The 27991-nt window shown below is 39.0% G+C and overlaps 1 protein-coding gene and 1 long non-coding RNA gene across 3 annotated transcripts in view; both read right to left on the bottom strand.

The window, feature by feature from the left end:
• LOC134165543 (uncharacterized) overlaps positions 1 to 27991 on the bottom strand; it is a 217546-nt gene that overhangs the window by 37505 nt on the left and 152050 nt on the right. The window lies entirely within an intron of this gene.
• Positions 74 to 27908, bottom strand: ANLN (anillin, actin binding protein). Of its 2 annotated transcripts, XM_062622310.1 has the most exons (25): positions 27879 to 27908; positions 23479 to 23632; positions 22843 to 23127; positions 21944 to 22290; positions 21025 to 21244; positions 19921 to 20114; positions 19678 to 19785; positions 19064 to 19184; positions 18068 to 18184; positions 17288 to 17514; positions 16655 to 16806; positions 16184 to 16331; positions 15403 to 15538; positions 14908 to 15090; positions 12953 to 13079; positions 12068 to 12116; positions 11932 to 11988; positions 10561 to 10599; positions 10192 to 10213; positions 9079 to 9191; positions 7393 to 7446; positions 5677 to 5763; positions 3779 to 3886; positions 1578 to 1750; positions 74 to 1457 (listed from the first exon to the last, which is right to left on the bottom strand). In XM_062622310.1, exons 1-25 carry the CDS (start codon positions 27894 to 27896, stop codon positions 1334 to 1336), a joined length of 3363 nt encoding a protein of 1120 aa, XP_062478294.1. In that variant the 5' UTR covers positions 27897 to 27908; the 3' UTR covers positions 74 to 1333. The 2 variants fall into 2 exon arrangements, with proteins under 2 accessions (XP_062478294.1, XP_062478304.1); XM_062622320.1 differs by lacking the exon at positions 7393 to 7446 and having other exon boundaries at positions 27879 to 27896.

Below are 27991 nucleotides of genomic sequence, written 5' to 3' on the forward strand. Positions count from 1 at the left end.
CATTTTTTGCAGCCCAGCTTTTCTTCTTCAGCCTACAAATTGGTATCTCAAATGCACAGAAGACACAATGAACCAAGGAGAAAGTGTCTTCTTTATTTTAAATGGATAAAATAAATCTCAATACATAGGTTGGAAATATTTAAAGACATCAGAAAGAGAAAACTAGATGTAAAAGAAATGACATAAGTGGCAGGATGAAAACAGTATAAGCTAACAGAATTTAGTGTTTCAAGTGTGAATACATGACAGCAATAGCAATTATAAGTATTCCACTATTGCATTTGCAATTAATGAGCTGGTATTTCACCAAGCCCAGTGAAAAGCTGTGAAAATTGTAAGTTTTAACTGAGAAGTTTTGTTATTTTATGGATGGCTCTGAAGTGCTGCTGTTATCTGCATTTATGGACATGTCTATGAAGGGGGAGAAGAGCCATACTTCTCATCAGTAGAGCATTAGTTGGTACATAGCAGCTTCGTAGTGTCTTATATTAAGAAAAAGTACTTTTACAACCTGCTCCTGGTTCTCAAATGGAGAACTCCAACTTGTAAAAACCATAAGCCCCAGGAAATACTGACATATACAACCCTAATATTATTTTTCTCTCTTTTTTTAATATAGCAGTCCTAACAAAAATAATCAAGACCATTCATCTCTATCAAAGTGCAGTATAATGCATACATAATTCCACACCTGTAAACCACATAGTATACATGCCATGCACTTACCCATACCAGTTGGTATGAGAAATAGCAAAAGATGTATGAATATATTGTGCATGTGTTTTGTTCTGGCTGCAAGGACACTGTGCAAGCAGGAAATACCTCTAATGCATGTTGTAGAATATAACTTCTATGCCTGATCATTACAAAAACAACCTGGCAAACCCTCCAATAGTAAATGTTCCTCAGCATCATCCTTGTTAGGAAACTCTGAGCTATTGTTTCTTTCAGGGAGCACAGTTATCTAGGAAGCTTGTTTTTTCACTAGCTTGCCCCCCTTCCTCCCCTGGAGTGCGATTTCCTGCAGTAGTTGTTTAAAGAAAAGAATGTACTTAGCTAAAAAAGACTTCCAAAAAAAAGAGGAGTTATCCAGCACATTTAGCAAACAGCTGATTACTTCCATCATACTCAAAAGCTAGGAAGTAAAAAAAGCTTTAAAATTCTTAAAAGTGAAACAAAAATACTGCATAATATACTCCTGTATAATGTTAAATACTCTGAAATTTAAAGCATAAGTGACCCAGAAGACTTCCCACATTTCCATTTCTTTTTTTTGTTGTGTAGTTCATGCAGGTTTTGTACACATATTTTCTTTGCATTTCCCTTCCAGAGTTTAAAGCTTTCCAATTGGTTTATAGCAGGCATCTGGCTGCCACATGCGAAGGTCAACAAGGACTTGGTTGAGCTTTTGCATCCAAATATTACGCTCTTCTTTAGTATCAGCAGACAGCCAGTTCCTAAAAGGCAAAGAACCCAAAGGATTAGGTATGCCTTTCTCTGCCTCTACTTAGTTCTTCCAAAAAATGTCAAGATGATCATCCACGGAACACTAAGTAGCATTTTATCTATCTACTCACTTTGTAACACAGAGGGTGTCTCTGCACTGGCTGACAAGAGTCTCTCTGTCATCTTCCCTCTGAGGTCGGACAGTTATTAGTTCAAAAGTGTTGGGACGGGCACAGAACTCCCTGTTGGCAGGTTCAATCTGATGATTTGTGCAGTTAGCCAAGTTTATCCGGCCCAAAGGATGCTGAAAGTAAAGCTCATCAGTCAAGAATTCTGCAGTCAAGAGCAATTCTGACTAATACATGCTTTGAACAATTTTTGCCATGTTAAGTGACACCCCCAAATGAATAACTCCATACAAAAACAGGGATTCCCTTTTTGGCGTTTAAGAGCCATAGCAGAAGCAAGATAATTGACAATGGAACATTCCCTGCTCAACCACATACCATACAGCTAATCCATCCCTTACCAAAGGCTCTAGACAGATATAGCTGCTCTTTTCTTTATTCTTTTAAAAAGTTCTAACTCTCCAATTCAAGACAATTTCATAATAAAATCCAAATTGATAGAATAAACCTTGTCAAAGCCTACAGAAAACAAGCACTTTAGGGATGCTTGCATCATTCTTGTCAAAGCCTATAAGCACACACATTCATCTTCAAACATGCAATAAGGAAGGCACCTTAAGTGCCAAGTCTGGCTGTTTTAGCTCCCCCTGTAATCAAAGCTAGACCCCTCCAAAGAGGATGTCTGGTTTCAAGCCCTTTCTCTCTTTCTGTTGACTATAGACAGAGGCTCAGCTGTATGCCTAAAGTTAGTTACAGACCTTGGCTCCTATTCCTCACACTTACAGAATACCTCATCAGGGAAACATCATAAGCTGCTCCTAGCTTGGAGAAAAGCTTGCTATTTACTGGGCATGTTCCCAATATTATTCCATAGATAAGTAGAATACCCAAGTTACAGCAAAAAGGGTAGCTCCGTTTCAAGGAGCATTAAAAAACAGGTTGGTGATATACATATATACATATATATATATATATCCACACATATACAGCCATGGGAAATTTATTAACAAAAATATTTCACAATTTAAAGCAATCATTGCCCACTACTGATATTTCTGAGGTACAGCTATCTCTGCATGCTAGAACAGATATAGTAGGGGTGAGGGAGGCATTTAATAAGGATAGTTTAATATTGCTGGGGATGATAGTACATTAATAGAACACAGTTGACCCTTTCTCAGAGTAATAGTGAAACAAGTTTAGAAGACTGTCAAGAGAACTGGAAAAAAAACCCAAAACTGCTTTCCTGCAGACAATGGTAGAATGGGAACCTTTTTCTTGCTTAACTCATTTTTTCTGCCTATCTTCTATTACAGTAGGCAATGATTTTTCCCTATCTCCTGGCACAAAAATAAAGCACACTGATATATCTGGCAATGTCAATTATCAGCATATGGTGTTCCTCTGTTAGCAGTGAAGAAACTAAACTCAGGCATCTGGATTGGCATAGAAGACCCAAAAGGACCAAAGTTTGCAACAGAGTTTGGGAAAGAGAGTGTTCTGCCAACAAACAAGCAAGCGCTTAGTGGTAAATTACTCAAGTGAGTCAGAAAAGCCCTCTTGAAATCAGTTTGTGAAAGGACCTGGAAATATTTCAGCACACACTGTAAGAACAGGCTAAGGAGACAAGGTTCACCTCATGACAGATGAGCCTCTGATTTGCCTCATTAGCCAGACAATAACTTAGGTTTCCATGAGAACCATTTAAAAAGTACCAGTTTCAGCTATAATGTAGAGCTGTGAAAAAGAGACTGCAAATAAGATAGTCCATAATGACAGCTATGCTTCTGCAATAAGGATTGCCCACTCTAGTTCTTTACCATATTAAGCGTTAGAGTCATCATTTTGTCTCAAACTTAAGGCAACTAGATACAGTCTGCTTATGAAGCTGTACAAGTCTGATTAATTTCAATTAGTCATTTTACAAGCACAGTGGAAAGCCTTAAGACTAAAGAGGAAATTAAATATGGATCTTCCTCCACTTTTTCCCTTTGGCACTAGATAAAGCAGCATGTTTCTAAGTTTGCCCTGACTGAGGTCAGATTTATGAAGGTGCCTCCATGCCCCAAGGAAACATTATAAGCTTGAATCTCACACTTTGAATGTACTTCTTTGTTTTAAGCCTACACTGCCATTAAAGAGGACCAGCTAGTTGTGTAGAGTACTAAAGAACCTGAGACTTGAGCTTTAGAAAACAGCATTACCTTTCGTTTCTCATCATCTGGGTATGTCCAGTAAGATATACAGTTTCCAGACAGCACACACCAGCGCCTATGCCATGCTCCAAATCCACTCACATCTTCAAACATAGTCTTAAAAAAACACAATTAAAACCAATGAGGTATCATTATACCTTGACTGTACTCAAGTATTTTTTGACCAGGTAGTTCTGCAAGTACAACCCTTCACAGGAGGAAACATAAGTGAAGGAAAAAAATACATTCACTGGGAGAGACTTCTGTTAGTATAGCATATGTATATTCCAGATAGCATAGAAAAGACGCTTACACTATCATTCTCAAGTTTGCAGACTTTTGCTCAAGATGCAACTATTGCTGCCCTTTCAAAACACCAGATTTTAATGTTCACAATGGTTCGTTCTGTTACTTTAAGATAATGGAGGGTTACTTATAGCAGATACAGGATGAACAGTTCACAAACCATGCTTAGTATAAACACAATTTTTTATGGTAAGTTTTCCAGTACCTAAAGGGGCCTACAAAAAAAGATGGAGAGGGACTTTTACAAGGGCCTGTAGGGACAGGCCAAGGGGAAAGGCTTTAACCTGCCCGAGGGGAGACTGAGATGAGCTCTTAGGCAGAAGCTCTTCCCTGGGAGGGTGCTGAGGCGCTGGCACAGGGTGCCCAGAGAAGCTGTGGCTGCCCCATCCCTGGCAGTGTTCAAGGGCAGGTTGGACACAGGGGCTTGGAGCAAGCTGCTCCAGTGGAAGGGGTCCCTGCCCGTGGCAGGGGTTGGAGCTGGAGGACCTTTAAGGTCCCTTCCAACCCTAACCACTTAAATACCCAAATCACCTTTGACTTACTATTCAGGATTACAAACTGTTTAGCTATTCAACAGGACAATCAGCAGTCCAATCAGTTTGAAAGAAATTGGAAATTGCTTTTTAAATGCTTGTGTTGGCAATCATTTTACTGGATGCAGGCTTATGCCAATTTCAAGCTATGTTTCTTTAATATTGAAATGGAAAGCTCAGTATAGGACTTCTATTCCTAATCTCTCTCGAATGCACACAGAATTCCCCACACCCCCCCAATCAATATGTTGTGTTTTTCGCTCTTCACCATTCAGATCCTCATTTTTATTGTGTAGGGAGTTTCCAAACCCTTACTCTGAAAAAAACCTGAATGTGTATGTACAACATTGTTCAGGTTCTACATATTGTATAGTAAACAAGGCCTTTGTTAAATAGTACACAAAACCATGGGATAGCAAATACCATAAGCACATGAAATGTTTTCATCTAGTGAAATCTGTTCAACTTCAATTAAGAGTAAGGAGACAGAAAGAACTGCTTGAAAAGAGTGTAAAGAAATTCTAAACCCACCAAAATAAGAGTGTTAATGTTTTGCTGCAGTATTTTCACAGCACATTTACTGCCATCTCCTGGACACGATCTCAACAGCTCCATCTATTAGGCCCAAGTATCAGCTGCACTTCACAACTCCAGTTTTACAAAGAGAACTGCTCAAGATGTTTCCCCCCAGAAATACTGTTTCTTCCAAAGTTTGTGCACACAGGGTGTCTGTGTGTGTGTGTGTAACTTCTCTAGGGAGAATTTGGTTTTACTTCTGGCAGAGAAGTTAGGATCTCGCATCACAGATTATAGCAAGAGAAGGTTAACTGAAGTTCATAGTAATAAATGAACAGTGTTTAGAAGAATGAGGAAAATGTAGCTTAAATTCAGGCATGTTTAGAAGATAAACTAGGAAAGGTTTGAGGTCTGGTTCAGAGAGGAGCAGGGAAAAAATGAGCTAGTTTTAAGCTTTACAACCACTACGAATACATGTGTGAACTTAAAGAAGTAACTACATTTAACAGGACTTGTAATTTCCATGGAAGCAACTTGAAGTAAGTATCTTACCAGAAACCCTTTCTCTTCCACAGAGGAGTCCACTTGGCATTTCAACTTCAGATATATATGACCTTCCAAAGGAGACAAAAAGGGAACCTGCAAAAAGTAAAGCAATTAGTCATTTAATTTGGACACTTCTCAATCCTACCAGTTGAAGCAAGACACCTGCACCAGGATGTTAGCACAGTCTTGTTCTTAGGATCTTTAGCCAGAAAGAAGTGGTCAGTCTACAGCAAGACAGTAATAATCACTTTCTGTTTCAAGTTTGTTCAGAAGCTTTTCAAGATTTGTTGGCTTATTAGTTTGCTCAGGACATATGCACAAACATGCTTCTGTCTATAAAAACAAGCACTCCAAGCATGGTTAAAACAACACACAGCATCAGTCCACACCCTGCAAGCTTCTGCCTCAGTTTGACATTAAGCTGTTTGGAAAATGTCACAGTGGGCTTAAACAGGATTGGTACTTGGATGCCATGAGCATTTTTGGCAGATACTGATGTAGCAGTGCCTACTCAGAGAAATATTTGTACGAGACCTGTAAGGGGAAAAAGTAATGAGAGCAGTTCTCAACTGGCACTCAACGTGTTGAAGACCAGCTTAACCAGGGTACCAGCGGGTGGTTAAATGGTTATTGGATACTGAAGAGTTCTGAAGAGGAACATGCAATAAAGCCTGCCTATTGACCTCTTCAATCCCTCCAAACATGTTGATCAAGTGGAATTAAGTTTTCTAGTAGTTCAGGTGAACAAGAGTAACCCCATTAGATCTACTCCACTAGACAGCATGCATGGCTTGCTCATGTACTTGGCCCTACCGTATAGCACAACAAAATTGTGAGCACCAGGTAGGAATTTACATGACCATTTGAGAAGCAAAACCAGGAAAATGTTTCCACATAACAATAATAAGTTGCACCAGTCCTGGATTTTTATCAGCAAAGATAATTTATAGCCCCGAATGCTACACCAGGGAACATTAGGTTGTGTCCTACTAAACCACAGTAAAAATATTGCTGAATGAGGACCTCAAGTTTGTCCAATTCCCCACTTGAAGTTTATTGGGTTTGCATTCCTTTCTAATGTAGGTCAGATGAATCTACTTTGTAGATTAAGGAGCTCACCAATGAAGAGCTGTGTGACAGTAAAACAAAAAGGCTGTGCAACAAATGGAATGGGATCAGTTATTCAGAGCCTGCAACACCACTACTAAAGCAGGTCTCAAAACACCCTCCGTTAAAAGTAATGAGAAATTATTACACCTAGTTAGCAACATATCCCTTTCAAAGGCAAGTGGGGTGGAGATAGCAGAAAAAGTTGCAACAAGTTAAACCAACACTTAGACCAGCAATTATTCTTCCCTGGTCTTGCATCAGCAGAGTAGCTCATTTTATGTCCTGTGCAGCTCGTCAGAAGTTGCCTGGAATTTCCTGACTAGCAATCTTTAAAAGACATGGATTTGTTCTGAAACAAGAAACACCCCCCTCTAGTGATCTAGGGAGAAAAACCCTAGGTGGCCTGAATTACATTGAGTTCTAGCAGCAAGCTTATTATTGTAAGAGGCAGGGAGTAGAATTCTGCAAGTCTTAAAGGCTCCTAATATTTCATGGTTGGTTAGTAAATCTCTGTAAGCATTTAAATTCTGCAACCAGGCCAGGCAGATATAAGCAACATGCACTAGGAAGCAGTTTCCTATTAAAAGTTATAAACTAAAGGATCATAGCAACCTGGTCCTGGAACATATAGCCCAACAGTTCTTTTTCCACCCCTTCAAAATTTATCTAGGGAAAAAAGAAACATGCTCAATGCAATTAGTGTAGAGTTAAGGTTTAATAAAAAAAGGACAGTTATACATGAGTACATTTTTGTCCTTTCCACCCTGTGCATAGAAGTGGGAGGAATGAAACTCAAAATACCCACTGTGGCAGTAGTTTGCTCCATATTAGAAATGCATGGAGCAAGTTAAAAAGAAGCTGTTTGGTACAGCCATGGGCCAAGTCCAAACCGAAGCTTTACAAATATGATCACCTTTTTTAATATTATTGTTACTTGACATAAAAGGGGAATTCTTATTCATTAATAACTGCTGCAGTGTGCACCTGGAAAAAAGTTAACCAGGTGATGATTTCCCTGGAGCTCCATTTGAACCTTATGCTTGTCCTAGTTCACTAGTCCAGTCCAGTCCCGTGTTCTGTCCTAATGAGTAAACCAAAAGAGTTTAAACCCAAGTTGCTAAATGTAACATAAAATGCAATACCCATAACTCCAAGAATAAAGGGTTTCCAAGAACCAAGCCATACACAAAATGAGAATTCTGCATGTAGTTCTGGTTAAGAACAACATTTATGCTGAAGAACAAAGCAGGTACTTCTGAAGTTCATGCAGTCAAAAAGTGAAGTGCAATTCAACTGGTAAGCTCTGCAAACTGTTCCAGTAATAAAGTCTGCTTCTTTCCACAAAAAGCAAAGCTTGTAAAAAGCAAATTGGGGTTATTGTGATGTTTCTAATCTTATGCACAAGCAACCAATTTGTTTTATCTCATCACTCAGCAAAAGCTATAACTGCAATACTAGTGTCATCACAATAAAACTTAACTAGCCAAGGAAAAAAAAGTTTATTCTTCTGCTGCTGTTTGGATAAAGCTGTAATTTAGTACCACCATAAGATGTAGTAGCTTCGGAATTTAAGTTAGTTTAAGATAGTGCTGGCATAAACACCTATTAAAATAGGTTTCAGGTATAAGATATTACATGGTCAGAGACTGTAATGGACATTAAGATTGTATGTGTTTTTTATTTCTGATAGTAAACGTCAGTAAGCATATTCCGTTCAGACATGGAACTAATAGTATAAAACTCAATAATAGCTCTCAAGAATTAAAATAATTTGCTTCTACAAATTGAATTAGGATATGAAAGGAAACTCTTACTCCTAAGAGTATATTCAAATGGCAATTTTTAAGTCAATTAAATGCAGTCAATTTCAAATACTTCATTATCATTAAAATACAATGTCTTATTTAGGGGTAACTGCAAGACTAAGAGCAAGGAACAATGTGAAGACCACATACAGAGATACCAACTGCATACAACAATTTTTCTTGTCAGTGAAAGAAAAATCAGTAACTAAATGCCTTCTTTATCTTTGCATAACTATACCTTATGTGGAGCTACAGAAAAGAAAACTCCTGGCATAATATATTATTTTTCTTTTGTATCTCAAAGTTACATTTCAGTCATATGAAATGGAACAGGAACAACTAGACAGAAATTTTATATATACACAACATTTATATAAACTTATGTTTTGTTTCTAGGATGGTAATTTCATTTGAAAACAGTGAACCAGACTCATAGCTGTTATTCCAATAACATGCAATTACATTTGGAGTAGTAGCCAATAATTTCCATTACCTTGTCCAATGCAAATTTGGCATTTCCTACAGAAGACAATGACAGCTTGTGGGATCCAACAAGGGTGAAATTTGTACTGCGTATGGCATTAGGGCCACATGGACTGGCCATGGCTGTGGAGAAAGAATTGACAACGCAAATCATAACACAACACAAGTCATAACACCACGCAAGCAGGATGCTGCAAGGCTTACAAATGTTTTATTGGTACTGCTTAGCACTCCAGGAGGAGTGCCCTTGCAGTGCGAGCCCAGCAGCGCATTCAGGCAGGAGCTTGCTGCACCCCATTCCTCCTCAGCACATCCCTTCTTTCAGGAAGCAGTTTTGAAATATTCACAAAAGACAAAGCATTCCAAGAGGTCTCAGGGGAACAGAGAGCACTCTAGGTCACACAACAAAGTGCCTGTGCCCTGCGGTGGAAATGCGACTTTGAAATCTCTTAACCTCTTCTCATGGGACACCCTGCAGTCTTCCAGAATTTGTATGCAGAGGAATACAGGCACTTATATCAATAGAAACAAGCACTATAGCTCAAGCACAGGAACCCGAGTAGTTGCAGCAGCATGGTAAACATTCCAGAGTTAATTTATGAGCTCCTTATTGGTGCGATTTGTACTTAAACTAGCTCAAGTATCTCCTATTGCAGCCAGACAAGTGTATAACACATTTCTATATAGTCAGAAAACATTCAGGAATGCTGTTTTGCTCCCCCAAGACTCAGAAATACATAAACGTGTTAAAAATACTACACAAAAGCTATCCCTCAGAATCTGTTTGCATTTTCAAGTTTTTTTCTGTATTACTTAGTTGACATTGGACTCTGGTTTAAAATCTTAACATTCATGTGGGTTTACCTTCTCAGGAAAAAGCATGTCAACTACAGGTATCTGATATAAGGTACTAGGTCTGATTTTGTGAAGAGATCTTCCATTAAACAGAATGATAACTCGGGTAATAAACACAGCGCCAGTCTCTGAGCTGGCAAGCTGGCATAATTCTGTATTTATTACTCCCAAATTATCATCTGTTACAAGTATTACTTATTGATATACTGCTTTAGACAGCAAATGCCAAGATGAATAATCTACACAAGGTATTTAGATTTATACTTACCTGGAGTAAGAAGTGTGCTTTTCTAGAAGGAGAGAGAGAGAAATAAAAGCTCAGTGGAAGAAGTAATTTCTGCACATTTCTACACAAGACTAAGCAGGTTAGAAAACCCTCATCTGAGGTAGCTTAACAAGCGAACGCATCTTGAAGGAAAGTCCCACTAAATACGTAGTAACTGCATATTTCCAGCATCACATATTTAATGTAACGTTGCCTATTTCTTGAGCTGATGGCTGAAGAAGTTCGCAGAAAGCTGGACAGTTACAGAGTTTCTGTAGAGCCTGCTATGGGCAGAGCCTTATTCAGCGTGAGAATATGGCCTTTGGAAGAGGTCATAACCAGATCGTGTTACAATATTACATTCATACTTACAGAGGTAATAGATGTTAATAATCTCTTTGGAGTAATAACCTACAAAAGAACAAGATGATAAATGCATTTTCTACTGATTTGTTCATCACATTAGTGTAAATGTTAGACAGTGAAACTACTGAAGGCTTATCTAAATAAGTTTTGAATGGATACTAGTTGTTGTAATGAGCAGGTCTTGGTGTGTATGATTAGATGTAACACTTCAGTGGAAGGAATGCTATATATATATATATATATCAAAGAAATATTTACTGCAGAAAGGTTTAAGTATGCATTAGCTTGGGATGAGAAGCATGTGTTTGAGAAAACAATCTTAGGTGCTTATTAAAGGTAAGAGTTAACAATACAAATACAGAGCTGTTCAGTGTGCTACTGGTGTACATCATCTATAGTTCCAAGTGAAAATATCAAAGTTTATGTGAGACTGTATATTAATATGAACTGGAATTATGTGCTCATCTAATCTTGAAACTGAAATACAAGTTTAAGAATCTTGTCAAAAAGCAAATACAATATGCTATCAGCAAACCTGTAACTCCACATCAGCAACTTACCTACAGTGACACAAACCCATTAGGTTTCAAGTAAAGATTCCCCTAAACTACAGCACATGAGAGAAAGGAACCCTGGACTTCAAACTGCTTTTATTGGGGGACAGGTGGAAGCGTGCTTTCACCGTGCCAACTGAAAGTTAAGATTAAGAGAAATTCCTATCTGTTTGCAGAGGCAGGGTTTAAGTACTCATTGAAGCTGTTCTAAAAGACACTGAAGTTTCTTGGTTTTATTAAACTACCATCTCCAGAAAGCCACTGGCTAGTTCGGGGTCACAAAGCCTTAATAAAGCACAAACACTTGAAACATGCACCCTGTCCGAGCTGAAAAGTTTTAATAACTCCTTGGACATAAAAGTTTGCTTAAAAAAACACACCAACATCTAGTGTTTTTACTTCAGTCTAGGAAGACAGACAGATGTGTTGCAATTGATAACCGAACCTTTAAGATAAATCAAACTGCAAGGTAGAGCATATTGACTGATGGTGTTTAAGTAAAGTGGAGAATACAGGCACTAAATCACAAGCAGAGGCACCATACCCAATAGAAGTTTGCAAAGCATATAGTTTTGCTGAACTAGTAAGACTTCTCCTTTCCCTCCAATATATTTTAGACTCAAGCAAGTGCTGCAGGTCCAATCTACTAGTAGCTGCAGGACTCCATAACCCATCTGTCATTGCAGATGTTCCAATAAATAACAAGAGTAAAAGCAAGCAACAGATTGTCTAAGACCATTAGTCAGCTCTCCCTGGACACTGCAGTCTTCCTAGTGTACCTGCTGTTGTAAATACAACATGCTGATTATGTTGTTTCATTTACCTTAGACTTATTTGCCTTTTTCCTTTTATCAGTGCTCAGAACTTCTTTTCTCTGTACCTGTAAGGCAAGAAGGTATTAAGAAAGTACACCACCTCATTATTCTCCTTTACACATCTTAGCAAGAACTGATACATACCAAACTGTAAACTTCAATATTTATTTCAAAGTCATTTGACACATCATGCCTAAAAGGAAGAAGGGAAAAATGAGTTGAAGAGACTGAAGCAAAGAGGTGGCCCTTTTAAATGGTACTCTTTACTTCTTCCCTCTTTCTACTCCTTAAAACAGGGATTAAACAGATTCTACACAAGAGAATTTGATTGTTTCACTTCTACAGTAATACACTTCAGTGCAAGCAGCACTGCTGTTTTTAAGACTTGAGTGTATTACTATTCCAAGATACTTTCTATAACTCAAAGATCAGAAGGGGACGGAAGGACAAGGAGCAGACAGTGCATTGACCATTTCTCAGTTTGCACCCTTCAGTCCAGTGCTGGCACACATTTCTATGAACAGAGATTGGGTGGTTTGTTTTGAATAAATATCTCTCAGTGAAAATTCCAGTTAGGTTGGATTTTCAAAAAGGAGCTCGTTCCTTTATTTTAGAGGACTTTTGCTGAAAACCACCTATTTGAACTCACACCTTTTAGCTAGCATATGAGAGTTGAAGTTTTAAGCGTACTATTTTTTTCCAGATACCAAAACCAAATAGCTACATAAAATGTTACTTGCTGAAAAAGGGAAAAACACACATCATCCATCTGTCATTGCAGGTGTTCCCTGGAGAGAACAAAAGTAGAAAAACAACAGATAACTTAGCTGATGGATGGTGGAATAAGTCTAGATTGCTCTTTTGAGAGGAGTGCATTCCAGCTATTTCTTGAAGTGGGAAATCGCAATACAAGATGTCACTATATTTGTTGGTGAAATATGACATCCTTATATGAAGCTGTTGCACAGTTTTATGCATACTCCATCATCAGAGTTTAAACTGGTTTGAAAAAAGTTCCTTTATACTCACATAGTAAATGTCGTAGTAAAAGTAAGAGCATCTCCAGTCAGGGAGCTGGCAGTACTCGCTAATGGGGTTGCAACCATGTTTTCTGCTCCAGATCTCAGTATTATTACATAGTAGTAATTTGCTGCTTCTGTAAATAGAAATCAGGTAGGTTTGTTAGCCAGAGGTGTCCAAGTATCTAAAAAACAAAAAAAAACCCAACCCCTCAAACGCTGCAAACGTCTCTGTTTCACCCCTACTTGAACACTTGGTTACAATCAACATTTGCTTATAAACTTACTTTTAAAACAAGGTTTTACTTGTAACCACTACTGCCTCCACAGGATTCACAACTACCTGGCACTTCAGGCCAGCCCTACACTACCCAGCGTGTGAAAGGGGAGAGGAACTTTCAGGCAGATGCAGCAGTTCATTTTAGTTCCTTATACTCTGGTTGTTATTCTCTAGCCCTGCCAGCTTAACCATACGTCAGCATTGCTACTGCCTGTTCTCATACATTTTTCACTCCTGTGAAAGAACTGGTAATTCAAGCAACTCATTTTCCCTAACTTTTCAGATAAGGGAGGAAAAACACCTCTCAACAGTGGCAGGAGATAATCCGGAGTTTGTGCAGCAAACTGCTGAACAGGAAAAGCAAATACCATACCACATTACACAAACAATCATTCCCCCCCACCCCAACACTTTGAGTCCTAGCTTTCAGAACAACTGTTGAAGACGCCAGTAAGCAATGACTTGTACTCTTCTCTGAAGAAAACAGCAAAGGTAAAAGTGATTATTAGAGCTTCTAGTGCGCAATGTATAGCGAACATTGCACTTGCAGAACCAAGTTTTGAAAAAGTTGAAAGTTTTTTGAAAGTTTTGATGACAAGTAGTTCATACTTCTCTGTTCAGACGATTTGGTTTTGAGAATTACTGATGGGAACTAAACTTATACTATTGTAACCAGAGATGCTTTTCTGTAACTGAGACGAAGCAACTCATGTAACAAGAAGGTGGAACATGTTGGGAGTGGAAAAGGGGGGGTAAATTAGGTCAGATAATTTACTTTCATATTCTTGGCTGTGGTTTTATTTGAAGATGTAAAAAGAACCACTTCATATTTCATTGGACAGTTAATCAAGGAAACAAGAAAGGCTACATAATAACTAAAAGTTTTCTAACCAGTATGAAACACAATTTTGTCCAATGTCTTTTGTCCTCAAGCCTTACCGAGGCAAAAAGTAGGAATCTGTCCAGCTACAATCATATTTGGTAGCATTATATAAAATAACACTGGTTATTGTGGGCTTGCAGATTCTTTAAACAGCCACATAACAGAAGCTTACTATATTCCAGGGTAAGTCTAGACCTACAGAGAGATATTGCCAGAAATTCTTCTGGAACAAAACAAGACATAAATTCACATTTTAACTTTAAAGTTAAAAAAATTTAACTTTAAAGTCAACTTTAATGACTTAAATATGACACAATAATGGAAGACAAGCCTTTGTAAATGAAGTACTGTGGGATGTTAACAGAAAGACTGAAAAAAATTAGAGGCTTAATGAGTCTGTCAGAATTTATGTAATGATATTTAGGCACTACACTTGCACCCATCAATAAAATTCCAAGGCAGCAAGACAGAATACAACCCAAGATACAAAACTGTACTTCTTCTCCAACAGGGTACACAGGACCATAAAGATCTTTAAGATTGGCTGGAAAGGTCTTGATAAGTTTCTTGAACTTCACAAGCCAGAACAGGATGAAACTAAAACCACCATGGAAAATACTGAAAACCTAACCAAAAAGCAGATCAATTAAAAGTAATTGCTAGATTTTCATTGCTCCCTGATCTATGAGAAACACCAATGCAGAAGACAAAAAAAACAACCCAGGGGTATGAACCAGAAATATGTGAAGGAAGGATGGGGAAGGGGGAGGAAAGGGGTAAAGTTTTCAGTTGCTGGTTTTACCTGGCTTTTGAACTGTACCACATACAAAGTCTGCTTTCAGAGGTAGACGCATTTCTGAAATGGAAACAGATCCCCTGGATGGAGCATATTGAGTGGATATAGAAGCAGCTTTATTTCTTTTACTATGAGGTCCCTCACTCTTCAGTCTATTCAGCTCTTCCAATAAAGCAGTTCTCTTCTCAGCTGCATAGAGAAATTAATTATAGTTGTAACAGAGGAAAAAGTAGTACTGAACATTCTTTTCTTCCCCCATAAGCATGTAAATTGAAGATCATTAACATTTCTGTTGCAAGAATAGTAGGAATATTAAAGGCAAGAAAGATATCAAAAACATCCTCTTGCCTATACAAGTGAGACAAAACTTCACCTGTTTTCCAGGTGAAGAACTATAAATAAGCAGCTACAAGGTAGCATAATAAATGCATTGCCAGTCTTGTTCCCGCTTCTTCCCAAAGTGTTCATGACAAAGAATTAAACTTGGGTCTAAAAACCTACTTGCTAAGAGAAGAAGTCTCTCTGCTTCTGCTTCTTCTTGTGACCCTTTTCCATGCTCCTCATCAAAACAGCAGTTCAGAGCTTGACTGGCTTGATAAATCACTGTCTGCTGCATGTTGATCTCATTATTGAGCTCCTAGAGTAAATCAGTAGTTAAAATAATTAGTAAGAAGAGAAAGATTTAGATTCACACATGGAAATGTCTTGAGATTACCATTTTGAGGGCTACTGATTCAGAGAAATTAGACTACTTAGCTAGTGAACTACAAAGATCTTGCAGTTTACAGTTACTTCTGCAAAAGAATGTTGCAGCACCATTTTTTTTGGGGGCCTCAGAAATCATTTAAATAATGGGAGTGACTGACTTCAACATTTGTATGCTCCATATCCAGGCTACTCTGCCCTTCACCAGGGGAAGCAGCAGTTGACCAGAAATTCAGTGTTGTACATGAAAGAGGCACCACTAAATATCAGAATATTGCCTACTGTAATTATGTAGTTATGAATCCTGCCTAATTCAAAGGCAATAAGATAAAGGCTCCCCATTCCCTTCTCAAAATGACAGTTTGCTTTCCCTACACTTCCTCTATAGCTTGAGCATTTCAAGAGATGCATTAAGCTGTGCAGCTTATGCAGTATCATTCCCTACCACTGGATATTTACGCTAAAAAGCCTAATTTTGCAGTTCCAAGTAGTGTGTTTAAGTCCTGGACATTCTCAAGGGAAATGAAGCAAGGAAATAGTAAATTAGAGAAAGGATTTTAAGTAGTACATTGCATACCTGCATTTTCTTTTTGACATTGACTTGATCAGATGGCCCATTATGTTTCATTTCTAGCTTGGAAGCAACATCTTCTTTGCGAACAATGATTTGCTTTATTGAAGGACGATCTGTTTCTTTAAATCTTTGAGATCTGTATGCATCAATGCTTTCAAAAGAGGAAAACCCATTAAACCTTTCACAGCTGTAACAATGTTTTCTGTTTTTCTCAATATACATACCTATGTATCACTTACTGATGTTTTCCAACTTGCTTAAACCACTTTAAAACCCATTTCCTCATTTCAAGTTTAAGCATCATACATAGACTACATGGGGACTACTTTTGATAAAGGCTGAAATTTTGGAAGAAAAGGTTTTTTTTGTAGTTTAAGCAGTGTGCTTCATTAGAAGAGAAAAAAAAAAAAATAAAATCCAGTGTCTTAAATTTGCCCACTTACAGAATTAGGGGTGGGGTTTTACATTTATTACCTATAGGGAAGGTTGCGATCGTCTGATATAGAGCCAATGCTGTCTCCAGATTCTGCCCTGGGGACTTTAGTCCTTTGGAACTTGTCAGACTTCAGACTTACATCACTGATACTGCTGCCTTCACCAGTTGACTTAGAAGGAGAAACAAAGGCCTGGGGAGAAGAAAAGGTTATAAAGATATCTGGCACAATAACCATTATCTACTTTCTCTCACATTTACTAGGTCTTGCACATAAATAGTATTAAGCAGCCTCCAAACTTAACACACATTTTACAAGTATTTTCTAGGACATGGAGCAAACTAGTTAGTTTCCTAACTAGTACAGCAACAGTTTCTTCTCAGATTTTCAGTGACCAGTTCATTGAATGCATGTATACCACTGGAAGTCCAGCACAAGTAGTAGATACATACTTGAACTTGATTTAGCAGAAGTTAAACCACTTGTTTAGCAGAGCTTCCAACATGCTCAGCTATTTTCAGAAGAAGATAACTTTATTATGCTTTCTTAAGCAAAACGTCTCTTGTAACTTCTTTATTTGCCCATGTATCACAATACAACAAAATACTGTTGATACAAGCAAGTTCTACCTCTGTGATAAGCAAGCCTTTACCCATTTCTTAGGAACTCTCACCTCTGGACCAACAGATTCCACTAAAGGGGTTAACAGAGACATTGACGAAATATTAAGTGACTCTTCCTGCTCATCCTCATCACTTTCACCTTCCAGGCTCATACTCATTTCTTTCTTCAACTTTTCTATGTCTGGACCATCTTCTTCAAGAACTTCAAAAATCTCATTTATCACTTTCGAGCTATTCATCTCATCATCCACACTCATTTCAATTTCATATACTTCATCTAAAAAGTGATATTTAAAACATATTAGTAGCATCAGGACTAATCTCTTCATTTTAATTAAATGAGCAGAAAGATGTTAACAGATAAGACAACTATTTCTGCATTTCAAGAAAGCTTGATTAAAAAAAGACTTACAGTCAGGCATATAGAACCCTAAAGCATACTTCCATCCTTATTTTAGTACACTATTATCACATATACTGCATAATTGACACAGAAAGAGAATAGAGAGATGCATCTGTGAAGCAAGTTTCAAGATTTTAGCTCAAACAGCTATGAAACTTAACTGAAAGCCCCACAGTAGGGCAGTCTATCTTTTCCCAATAAACTTTTTAATATCAGCTTTTTAATATATCTTGAAGACTTTAATGTCAAAAGAGAAGGATTATGATGAAAGAAGACTCCTGATTCATTTTATATAAACTTCATTACAAAACACACATGTCAGCAGATGTATGGTGAACTCATTGTCCAGACTTGCAGGATATTGACACTGCTGGACAAGTGGCAACAGACAGTTAAGTGCATTAATATACATCTACTCAATACAAACCTTTCAGTTTCTCAGCACACTGCTCAAGTTTTGAGACAGACATTGTTTTTACAGGGCTTTTTGGCTCATCCATCTTCAGAGGACTGGGTTTCTGAGTCTCTTCACATTTAGGAGCATCTAAATAGTTATAAAGAAGATGTCACTGAAGATTATGTCTAGCCTTTGAATTTTATTTTAGGTTTGGATTTTTTGGGCAGTTGGATAATACAGCTGACAACTGACAAAAAGCCCACTAGATTAAGTTAGGTTGCTGTTAAATAAAAAAATCATTAGAATACATACCCTCCAAAACCCGTGCAACTTTATCTTATAATCAGAAAGTTGATAGCACAGAAAACAATGCTGAAACCATAGTAGAGTACACTTGGAGTAGAGAGGGTCATTTAAAAAAACAAACAAGCAAAAAAAACCCACCACACAAAAACCACCACAGCCAAATCCAAGCCAAAAGCAGGATTCTCATCCTGGTTTTCTAGAAGCACATTTGATAGGCTGCTTGCCCATAGTTACTACTTCTTTTAGACACTAAGTTGACTTTTTTCAGAGAACTGGAAGCTTTTCCACTGGGGAAGCACCAGAAAGGATGTCACAAGCCTCTCTGAATTCTTTTCATGTTCCGTACAATAAGAAATGATAGCATAAAGGGCTACTGACAAGAGAAGAGTTCCCTCCCATTCGATTATTGTGGAAATTTGGATACTGAGGTACAGTATAGATTAAATCTATAACTGATGATTTTCATTCACTCTCCTTACACTTAACATACATGAAAGTATGAAAATTAGGTAAAAAAATGAAAGGCAGTTTTTCCTGCCCATCTTTCAAGTGGCATAAGAAGGTAGAATATTATTATAAGACAAAAAGATTTAGGCAGGTCGGTAACCATATAAGAGGGGCAGTTATATTTAGTGCTACCAGCCTCTTTATCTGCTCATGAACATCAAGGGCAGTGCTTCAGTCCAGCATTAGCCACAAGCAAACAGCGACAATTCTTACCTGAAGACTCCACGCTGGGAGACTTTGCTGGCCTATCTCTTGCTGGTGTGTCTTCTGCTGATGCAAAAGCGGTGGCATTGGAACAAGGAGAACGTTTTGGACTACCCCGAGATTGGCTTTCCTGGCAAAAAAAAAAAACAACATAGTACATTTAGGCGGTAATGGTTGAAGGGACTAAAATGCCAGAAAGAAACACATTTCAATACCTGCTAGGAAAAAAAGGCTGCTGATCCAATCTCAAGAAGGCTCCTATTTATTTATGGAATAAATTTAGCTGAGGTACTAAACACTGTGCGAGGAGCTTTCTTTTGCTTTTAAAGTTATAGAATACTAAACCCCACACTCGGAAAAGCCACAGATAAGCCAATTGGCTCAAAGCAGTATCACTTCTCTCCTTTCATGATTCTGCAGGAGGAAAAATATCTCTACTAATTTGTTAATAATCATACAATCAACCACTTGACAAGCAGGCTTGCACAGCCTGAGCACTGGCTTTATCTTTTATTTACAGTTGCACATCTGTCCAGTGTTCAGAACATGTTAAAGCAGTTCATTTGCTTTAACAAAAGACTATCATCTCTATCATCTTTTGATACACGGCAGTCGCACGTTACCATTTTAGCTTCTGGAAGTTTTCTCTTCGGACTTCCGTTTTCCTTGGCACTCCACAGATTGCCCCTATCAAACCGGCCACGAAGACATGCAAGTTCTCTTTCACGTTCCTAAGCAAATAAAGGGCAACAGGGGAAAAAGTTAACAGCTTTAAGATGTCAAAACACTTCAAGTTCCTCGGGCAGGTGCAGAACAGTATCTTCCCCAAGCTCATAAGCAAACTATGAATGTAGCAAAGTCATTACCTGCTTAAGCTGCAGTGCTAAACTGGCAGTAGAGGAATTTTCATTTTGTTTAAGAAGCCTTTCCTGGATTGTCCTAGTATTTGGGGTAACAATGGGTGTTCTGCACCCTGGAGTATTCGTAGCAGGACTCTGTGCACTGCGCTCTTGACAACGTTCTCCAAAGCGTTCCAGGAAGGGTTTAATTCCTGATCCCCCTACAAGAATAATTGTTTTGCCTTGAAAGAGACTCTCAAAATCACAGAAATCACTGCATCTTGCTAAAGCTTCTCAATGAAGCAATTCATCTGTCTCCTTTACAGCTCTTTAACATGAACTAAACCTGAAGCGCAAATCACCACAGTAACAGAACACTGAAGGTAATAAAGCAGCAAATCAGAGCAAATAGATGTCATCTGCTTGCTAAAGTCCATGTGATCCACCAGTTACTTAGATTGGTTTGCTTTTTCAACACTTCCTGTACAGCCAGCCTCACTTGCACCCTTCCTGTAAATGAGCATTCTAGTACATAAGGTAGATACACTGTTTTGCATCCACCTCACTTTGTCTTTTATTGACAGCGTATCTAGAAGCACACACGTGCCCTACTGGCCACCTTCAAGAAGTTCAAGCTGTTAGTCCAAGCTTCTGATCCAAAAGCAGTTGAATTTAAAATCAGGGTTGATCACTTGTTTCGACATCAGTGCTACCACTGTAAAGACTGCAAAGCTGGAGCATCTGTGTGACATTTAGCTTTGATTTCTTCTAACATATGCAGACTTTTTACCTTGTATTGTTTGGAAACACAGACACAGACTCCAACAACTTGCAAGAAGCTTTAAATAGTCTCAATTAACTGATGTTAGCAGGATACATTTTCACATAGAGAAAAGTTTTGCTCTCAAGAGTTACTAAAAGTTTGTCCAAGAAAATATCCTTGCAAAATATGGAAACTGTATGATTTATGATAATTATCACAGAACTCTTCAGGACTTCAGTCAAGTTACAAAAGGAAATAGGCATTACCTGATACCTTACCATAAATTCCTAATTACTATGTAGTTTTCAAGTGAGGACACACAAGCCTAATTTAAATAAACATTTATTGAAACTGATAGAACACCTTACCTGGTGTTGTGGGTTTACCCTTAGGTTCAGGTTGCACATGTGTTCCTTTGACTGGCTCTTCTTTGGACTGAACTGGTTGAGGCAAAGTTGATTTTGCTATTTGTGTATGCTTTTCAGTTTTCTGAGGGCTGCAGGGATTCTCTGTTAGCGGTTGTTGTACTGCAGATTCTTTAGAACAGGGAACAGTGACTCTTGAGAATCGTGTTAAATTGTTTGGATCCTTAACAAGGGGGAAAAAGGAATAACATTAAAATCAGACTGTACATTCTCATTCTTTCAAGAGGAAAATGAAAGCGTTCTGCACAGCATACTATAACATAACACACCTATTCCATCAACAACAGAGCTGAGAACAAGTGTTAGAAGCTCTCTGTAGATTTTTCCTATCCAGTATTTCAAACTCTTTCAGCCTTTGATTCCAGGTGCTTTTCCCAGCTACTTTAGGTATCTTCCCACATGTCCCTAAACAAGACTGCGCATTGCGGATACTGTTATTTCATAAATGGCTAAGTTCAACAATAAGTATCTGGCACTACTAATTTCAGCATTCTAATTCAATTTTCATACAGCAATAACATTTAAGTCAATCAACCATATGAAGTTACCAAGCGAAACCCAGTATCTCTGCAGAAAGCTCCCTTCTGACAGTCAAGAACAGCCACCAATTACTTTGACATCAACTTTTACAAGACTTAGAAATATTATGTTCACCCAAGTCTCAATAAAAGGGATTCTAAGCTGTTTCAGGTCTGCTATTAAAAACAGGCATGTGGGATTGCAATAAAGCAAAAGTTGTAAACTGACTCAGATTGCTTGCACCAAATCTTTAACTGCAGATTAAACAGCTACGAGTTGATATTCGTGTCACCCCCCCGATAGTCAAATAGATTTTTAATCAGCAGCTAAATCAGACACTCACCTCTATCTTTGAGTTTGCTGGTTTATTAATAGAAGCCTCAACAAGCCTCTGAGAACAGGATGCAGCTTCCTGCTTTACACTGCTACTATTGATTCTAGCAGATGCTCCACTTGTAGTGGACAATTTGGATAAACAAGTAGTGCCAGGCTGTTCTTGTGCATTGTTTTGCTTTGCAGATGGATGACTTAGGTCATCTTCCCAGGAACCAATTGTAGCAGCAAGGTTAGCTAACCGGCCTCTTCTCCCAATAGGGGTATCACTTGCCAGGGCATTAGATGATTGCTTAGGTGGAGAAACAGGCAGATCCTTTGACTGGAGGGGAGACACAGGAACATATTCAGAGGGATCTGGAAAAAAGGAAAACACATTTATTTTGCTAATATAATGAAATATAGTTGCATCTTTTACATTTTGCTAAATATTGAGTTTATCAACAGTTAAATATTCTTGCCGTTAACAGAATCAAGCTACTAGCTCTGAAGGCATTGAGACTAATCAAGTTAAAGCTTATTACAAAGCAAATAAATTTGTAGCCAAGGAGTTTACTAGGTTTATGCCACTGTTGTGATGAGCAAGGCATCACACTAGGGTGGGGGAAATTAAAGTAAAAAATTAAGCTCCAGTCAGGTTTCGTTATTTTAGGCCTTTCCCCAGTGCTGCACAAGAATTCTTTATGAAAACATTAGTATTCATACACACAAAACTATCTTCTGCTAGCAAACAATCATAGAACCACAGAATAGTTAGGGTTGGAAAGGACCTTAAAGTCGTCTAGATCCAACACCCCTGCCATGGGCGCCTCACACTAGACCATGTCACCCAAGACTCTGTCCAACCTGGCCAGAGTCATCAATGCAAACACTGAACACCACCAGGGCTGCTTAGTAAATGAAGCATACCCTCGCTATCCCAGCGGCGCCGCTGTTCTGCCAACCTCTGCATACGTGTTTTCACTGAAAGAGCTGCAGGAGTTTCCGATTCGGTGTTTGTTTTTCCTTTCTCAAGAGGCTGAAGCAATGAAGCTCTGTTAGAAGCAGTGATGTGCAACTCCGAAGTCATCTCAGGAGAATGCTGGCTTGTGGAACTTGAAGGAACTGGCTGTATGTTCTCTGAACTGGAAGACTGAGACTCCACATTGTCAGGGCAGAGCCTCTTTGACGGTGAGGGCTTTGTACCAGGTTTCACTGTACAGGTCAGAGTATTCAAAGAATCCTCAATATTTTTCAGACAATACAAAATTGTAACACAAATAAAGTTATGGCTTAGGAGTAACTGATATGCCTCTAAGAAACCTGCCCTTCCCAGAACTATCAAGCACAAAGCATTATCTTTGGCAACATACAATTATTTTTAAATAGCTTACTAATTACTTAAAGCATCCGCTCTCAAGTAAAGCTAAACATTAGCCATAGTCAATCCTAGTGGTCAGGTAACTTCATCCATCACAATGGAAGATAAACACTAAGGGGTTTCACTTGCCCATATAAAAAAAGGAGATGGACTTGTAGCAAAAGACAATCTTTGTTGCATAATACCTTCTTCTGCAGGAAGAGGCACCTGGTTCCCAGTTTCTAACAAAGGCTCTCTGACCCTCTTGGTCTGCATTGTGGGTCTCGATCCCATCTTGGGCCGCTCAGCCATTTTCTTCTGCAGGTTCTCTCGCCTGGCACGGGTTCTTTCAAGGAGTTTCTGAGTAGTCAATAAATCATGTGTTACTACTGTACAATGCAATAGGTGTGCTAACTAGTAATAGCCCAAATTAAAAAGGATTGAATTTTATATAGCATGTACCAAGATCCACAAGACCAGAAATTTATAGTTAAGGCTACATTAAGACAAATGCTGCTCTTGGATCTTGCTAACTGATCTACTGTGGCACAATGTGATCGAAACATTCAAAGTCTGGTTTTCTGTCTGGCTATCCCCACCTGCAAGCAGAATGAACAAAACAGGTTTTCTACACTGCCAGCTACATGTTTTTTTCTGTCTGCCTCCTTTTCCTCGCTGTGATAACCCCAGATCTTCATACTTCAACTTCACCCCTGCAATACCCAGAGCTTCTCCTTGTTTTCAGCAAGTACCCGCTAGATAAAAGGTAGCTCACACTGCAGCACATTCCAAGCTACCTTCTTGCTATCTGGCCGATCAGTACAGGTTTGCAAGTTATCTGAAGTCTGGCCTACCAGACAGACAACAAGCTGCAGCATTTTCTTCACAGAGCCAAGGGTTTGGGTCTTTTTACCTAGCAACAAACGTCCATGAAAATTGAAGAAGCAGAGAAGTTTGAGACACTCATTTAGCAAGAGGTGAAGCCAGCTAGTAGGTTTCAAAGCTCCAGCCGTAAAATCAACTAGTGTCTCACATCAGCCTGGCTTTCAAAAGAAACCAGGCTAAAGTGACAAGAGCAATGTCAAAACTAAATAAAGAGAGCCTGAAGAAGGCAATATTGAACTGTCAAGTCTTGCTAGTGGGTTATTTTGACACATTGCCAAAGTATATGGTCAAGTCACCCGTTACGCTAATCCTGTAACGAAATAAACAACATTCAAGTGGTTGCCAAGTGGTCATAAAAAAGTCATTAAATTAGAATTGTGGCTGTAAAAAAAAAGAAAATAAAAATGTTGCTATTAATACCTTCTACATCAAGAGGTAGATTTCTCTTCCTCAATCATAAATTTTAATAGAAACATTAAAAGTTAAAACTAGCTTTCTTAATAAACAGGCTATTTATCATAATATGTCTGTAGACAGAAGAACATATAAAGTGATACCAACTAAGCTCCCCAACAACATTCTCTTTCATTCCCTACCCATTTGATATTTGAACACTATGATCACATTCCATACAAAACAGCTGGTTTAGTAAACATACCACACTAGTAGAAACTGATTCCTTATAGCACCAAGTTCGAAATAGATTGTGCTGGGGTTTTTTTTTTGCCTTTGTTTGTTTTGGAGTGGGTGGGTGGGGAGGATGGTGTCTGTTTTAAATTCTGCATTCACGAATCATTTTCACTCCATTTGATCACATCTGAAGGATAATTAATTACTCCTTTGATCTAGGTTTTAAGGTATTTTGAGACAAGAAATTGTGTGAGTGAATCAATGGTCTTTTTGAAGGGAAGAATATAAACTGCACTTTTTTGGTAGCACGTAAATTATTTTGAGAACTGTGCCAGCCATTATCTGTCCTGCTGCACAGCAATTAAATCCACATTTCACATTTTTAACTGTCTAAGGCTGAAGTCTTCAACAATGTTCCATTGTAGGGCAACACAGGACAAATGGATGTCAATCTCAACAGCTCTTTGTGACCTTCCATAGAGGAGGATGATTTTGGAGAGAGGAAAAAAAGAAAGGGGGGGGGAAGGAGGAAGGGGCTGGAGGCAGGCATGAAATGCCAAGAGTGCCTTGAATTCAATTTTCATACTAGTTTGTCCACAAGTCCCCTTTCCTTGTTTCAGCCTCAAAAAGATAAGACCTACAAAGCGCAGGTAACCCCCACTGGAATAAAATCTTACAGGCTATATACACTAACTGTTCTTCTTGCACAAAACTCAGTATATACTCCACAACACTATTCATACAATTCTATTCAAATACAGTCACACATTCCTTTCTGTTTTGTTAGTTCAGTAAAATGGGGTTTCAGTTGCTACAAATAGGATGTCACTTCCCAAGAATGCACGCCTCTGTTGTTGAACTCCAGCTCCTATTGGCTTTTGGTATCTCAAGTTTTCCATGCAACCGCCATAATTCAAACTCTGCTATTACACATGATGAGTAAGCCAGTCACCAGAACTCAAGACCTACTTTTCAGGTTCATCAACAGGGTATTTGCTACAAGTACCTTCTTCAAGTGTTCTGAAACTCTGGCTGTCATCAGAGGAGGACATATCTATTTCTTTACATCTACAAGCCTGAGAACTACCAAGTGGAAGTTAGAGGATCATGTTTTATATGGCAAAAACAGCTTCTAAAAGTCAGATGAAGTTTTCCTACTTCAAATGCTGATGGACAATCTTGGTATTAATGTATGTTTCAAAGAATGTATTTTGCACCTTTAGAAAAGACACTCAGGCCCCCATGTGATTACCAGAATTTGTTCTACCTTGCTTTACAAGCAGAATGCAGCAAAGGGAGCAAATTTAGCCATGACATTGAAGTAACAGTTAACTTCAAACTTCACATATGAAAATTTTCCTCTGAGCAGCTGCATCACTTATTTCTCTTTGGCCATCCTCCATGCTAGGAAACCACATTCTGCTCTATGAATGTTAGTAAGTACTTCCAAGTACAAAATAACCTAGACTATCTCTCTAACATTCTGGAGTAACAAAGCCTTTTCTGCAAGGAAGGTGAATTATACAATCAGCTATAAACTGAAAGACACAAATAGTATGTACATTATGATTCTAAAAAAGAATCCACTGCACCACCTCCTCTGTGCACTCTGTATTAATAATCTGGTTAAATTCAGAAGAGTATTAGTTTTTGCTTGTAAGCCGAATCAAAAGAAACATTATTTCAGAACTGTCTGATTTTAAAGCATTCAACTGAGTCTTAAAGCAAGAGCTTAAATTCAGTGAGACCAGGGCAAAATGTGTTGCTGTAAAGTGATGAGCAAACACTGAATTAATAGCATGCTTTGGCCACTTAAGGCTTGAATTACACTGCTTTACATGACCAGCACTTACAATACACTAATATTGGTTAGATTTTTACACAGCAGTGGAATGCCCTCCGCGGCATATCCAACACTCTTGATAAGGCAACATTCTAGGCACTCTGCAATGCTAGCCAACGTTTGAATGAAGTTTACTCAAAGGAGTGGCCTCACAGTTGGCCACTGCTTTTCCAAGTCAGTTACCTACAAGAAGGGTGTGCTGAGGTTGGAATACTTCCCAGCACGCCAAACCACTTTGAATTTGATTGAGTCAGCTGGACTTGAAGTTTATTTAAGACAAGTCAGATCATGTCACCCACTACCAATTAAGGAAGGAGGTTTTAGATGTTTATACTTGGCAAGACTTTACGTGGGGGTAGGGTAAATCTGCCTTGGTATAACGTATTTAGTTAATATGTTCAGATCAATACCTTAAACCGTATCTGTGCAGTCACCTTTATTGGACACTCAGTTTATTTAAAGCTTCATATACAGGTTGTTTTCAAGGGGAGGGGAGAGTATTTCCCCAAGCTACTCCATTTGGGGTTACTTTCAAGAGCAGTTTGGGTTTTTGCTTAGGCAGGCTGCTTATTGAAAGCCATCATTACTCAAAGCAGTCACAGGACAGCTCTGCAAGGTGTCACAGACGTGTGACATATCAACTCAGGGTACAGCACAGCATCTCTAAGAAACCTCCAAACTTTACACAGACTGAAACTGGCCAATTGCACTCGTTCTGTTACAACTTTGCCCCTGTAAAACCCAAATGCACACACACACAAATCCACCCTAATGACAACTTCGTTTCCTTTTTCAAACAAAAGAGGAACTGTGCCTGCCAATGAACCTGACCAGTGGCAATTCTGTCTAAAAGGACGCATTTTAAATCAGATTAAGCTCCTGCTTTGGGCAAACCACACGCTCAGCCTTCTGATGTGGCAGGCACAATGCGAGTCAATATCACTCCCGTTAGCTTCCAGGGCTCCTAGTTTCAGCCGAGCGTCTTATCTGCCAGAGACACACGACAAGCAAACACTAAAGCGCCAGGAAACGCGGTCAAGGATCCGCTCAGAAAAGGGCCTGTCCTTCGCAAACCCTTGCATGAATAACCCGGAAGAGCCCTGACGGCCCACAAGCAGCAGCAATACGAGGGGGCTGCAGGGAGCGAGCCTCACAAGCCCACCACCCCCCGGCAGCGGGGGTGAGGGGCGCTGACAGGCCTCACCCAGGAGCCGGGGCAGCCTCTCCCGCCTCAGGACCCGCTCTCACCTCGGTGAAGGGATCCATCGCTGCCGCCTCCGCCGCGCTCCTCCGGGCCGCCCGCAAGCGCCAAACCTCCACCCCAACCGCTCCCCGCGTTTGAATTTCAGCGCCCGCCACAA

The sequence above is a fragment of the Pezoporus occidentalis genome, unplaced genomic scaffold, assembly GCF_034315485.1.
Source record: "Pezoporus occidentalis ecotype Australia unplaced genomic scaffold, CSIRO_AGI_Poc_V1 ctg107, whole genome shotgun sequence".
Lineage (NCBI taxonomy): Eukaryota > Metazoa > Chordata > Aves > Psittaciformes > Psittacidae > Pezoporus > Pezoporus occidentalis.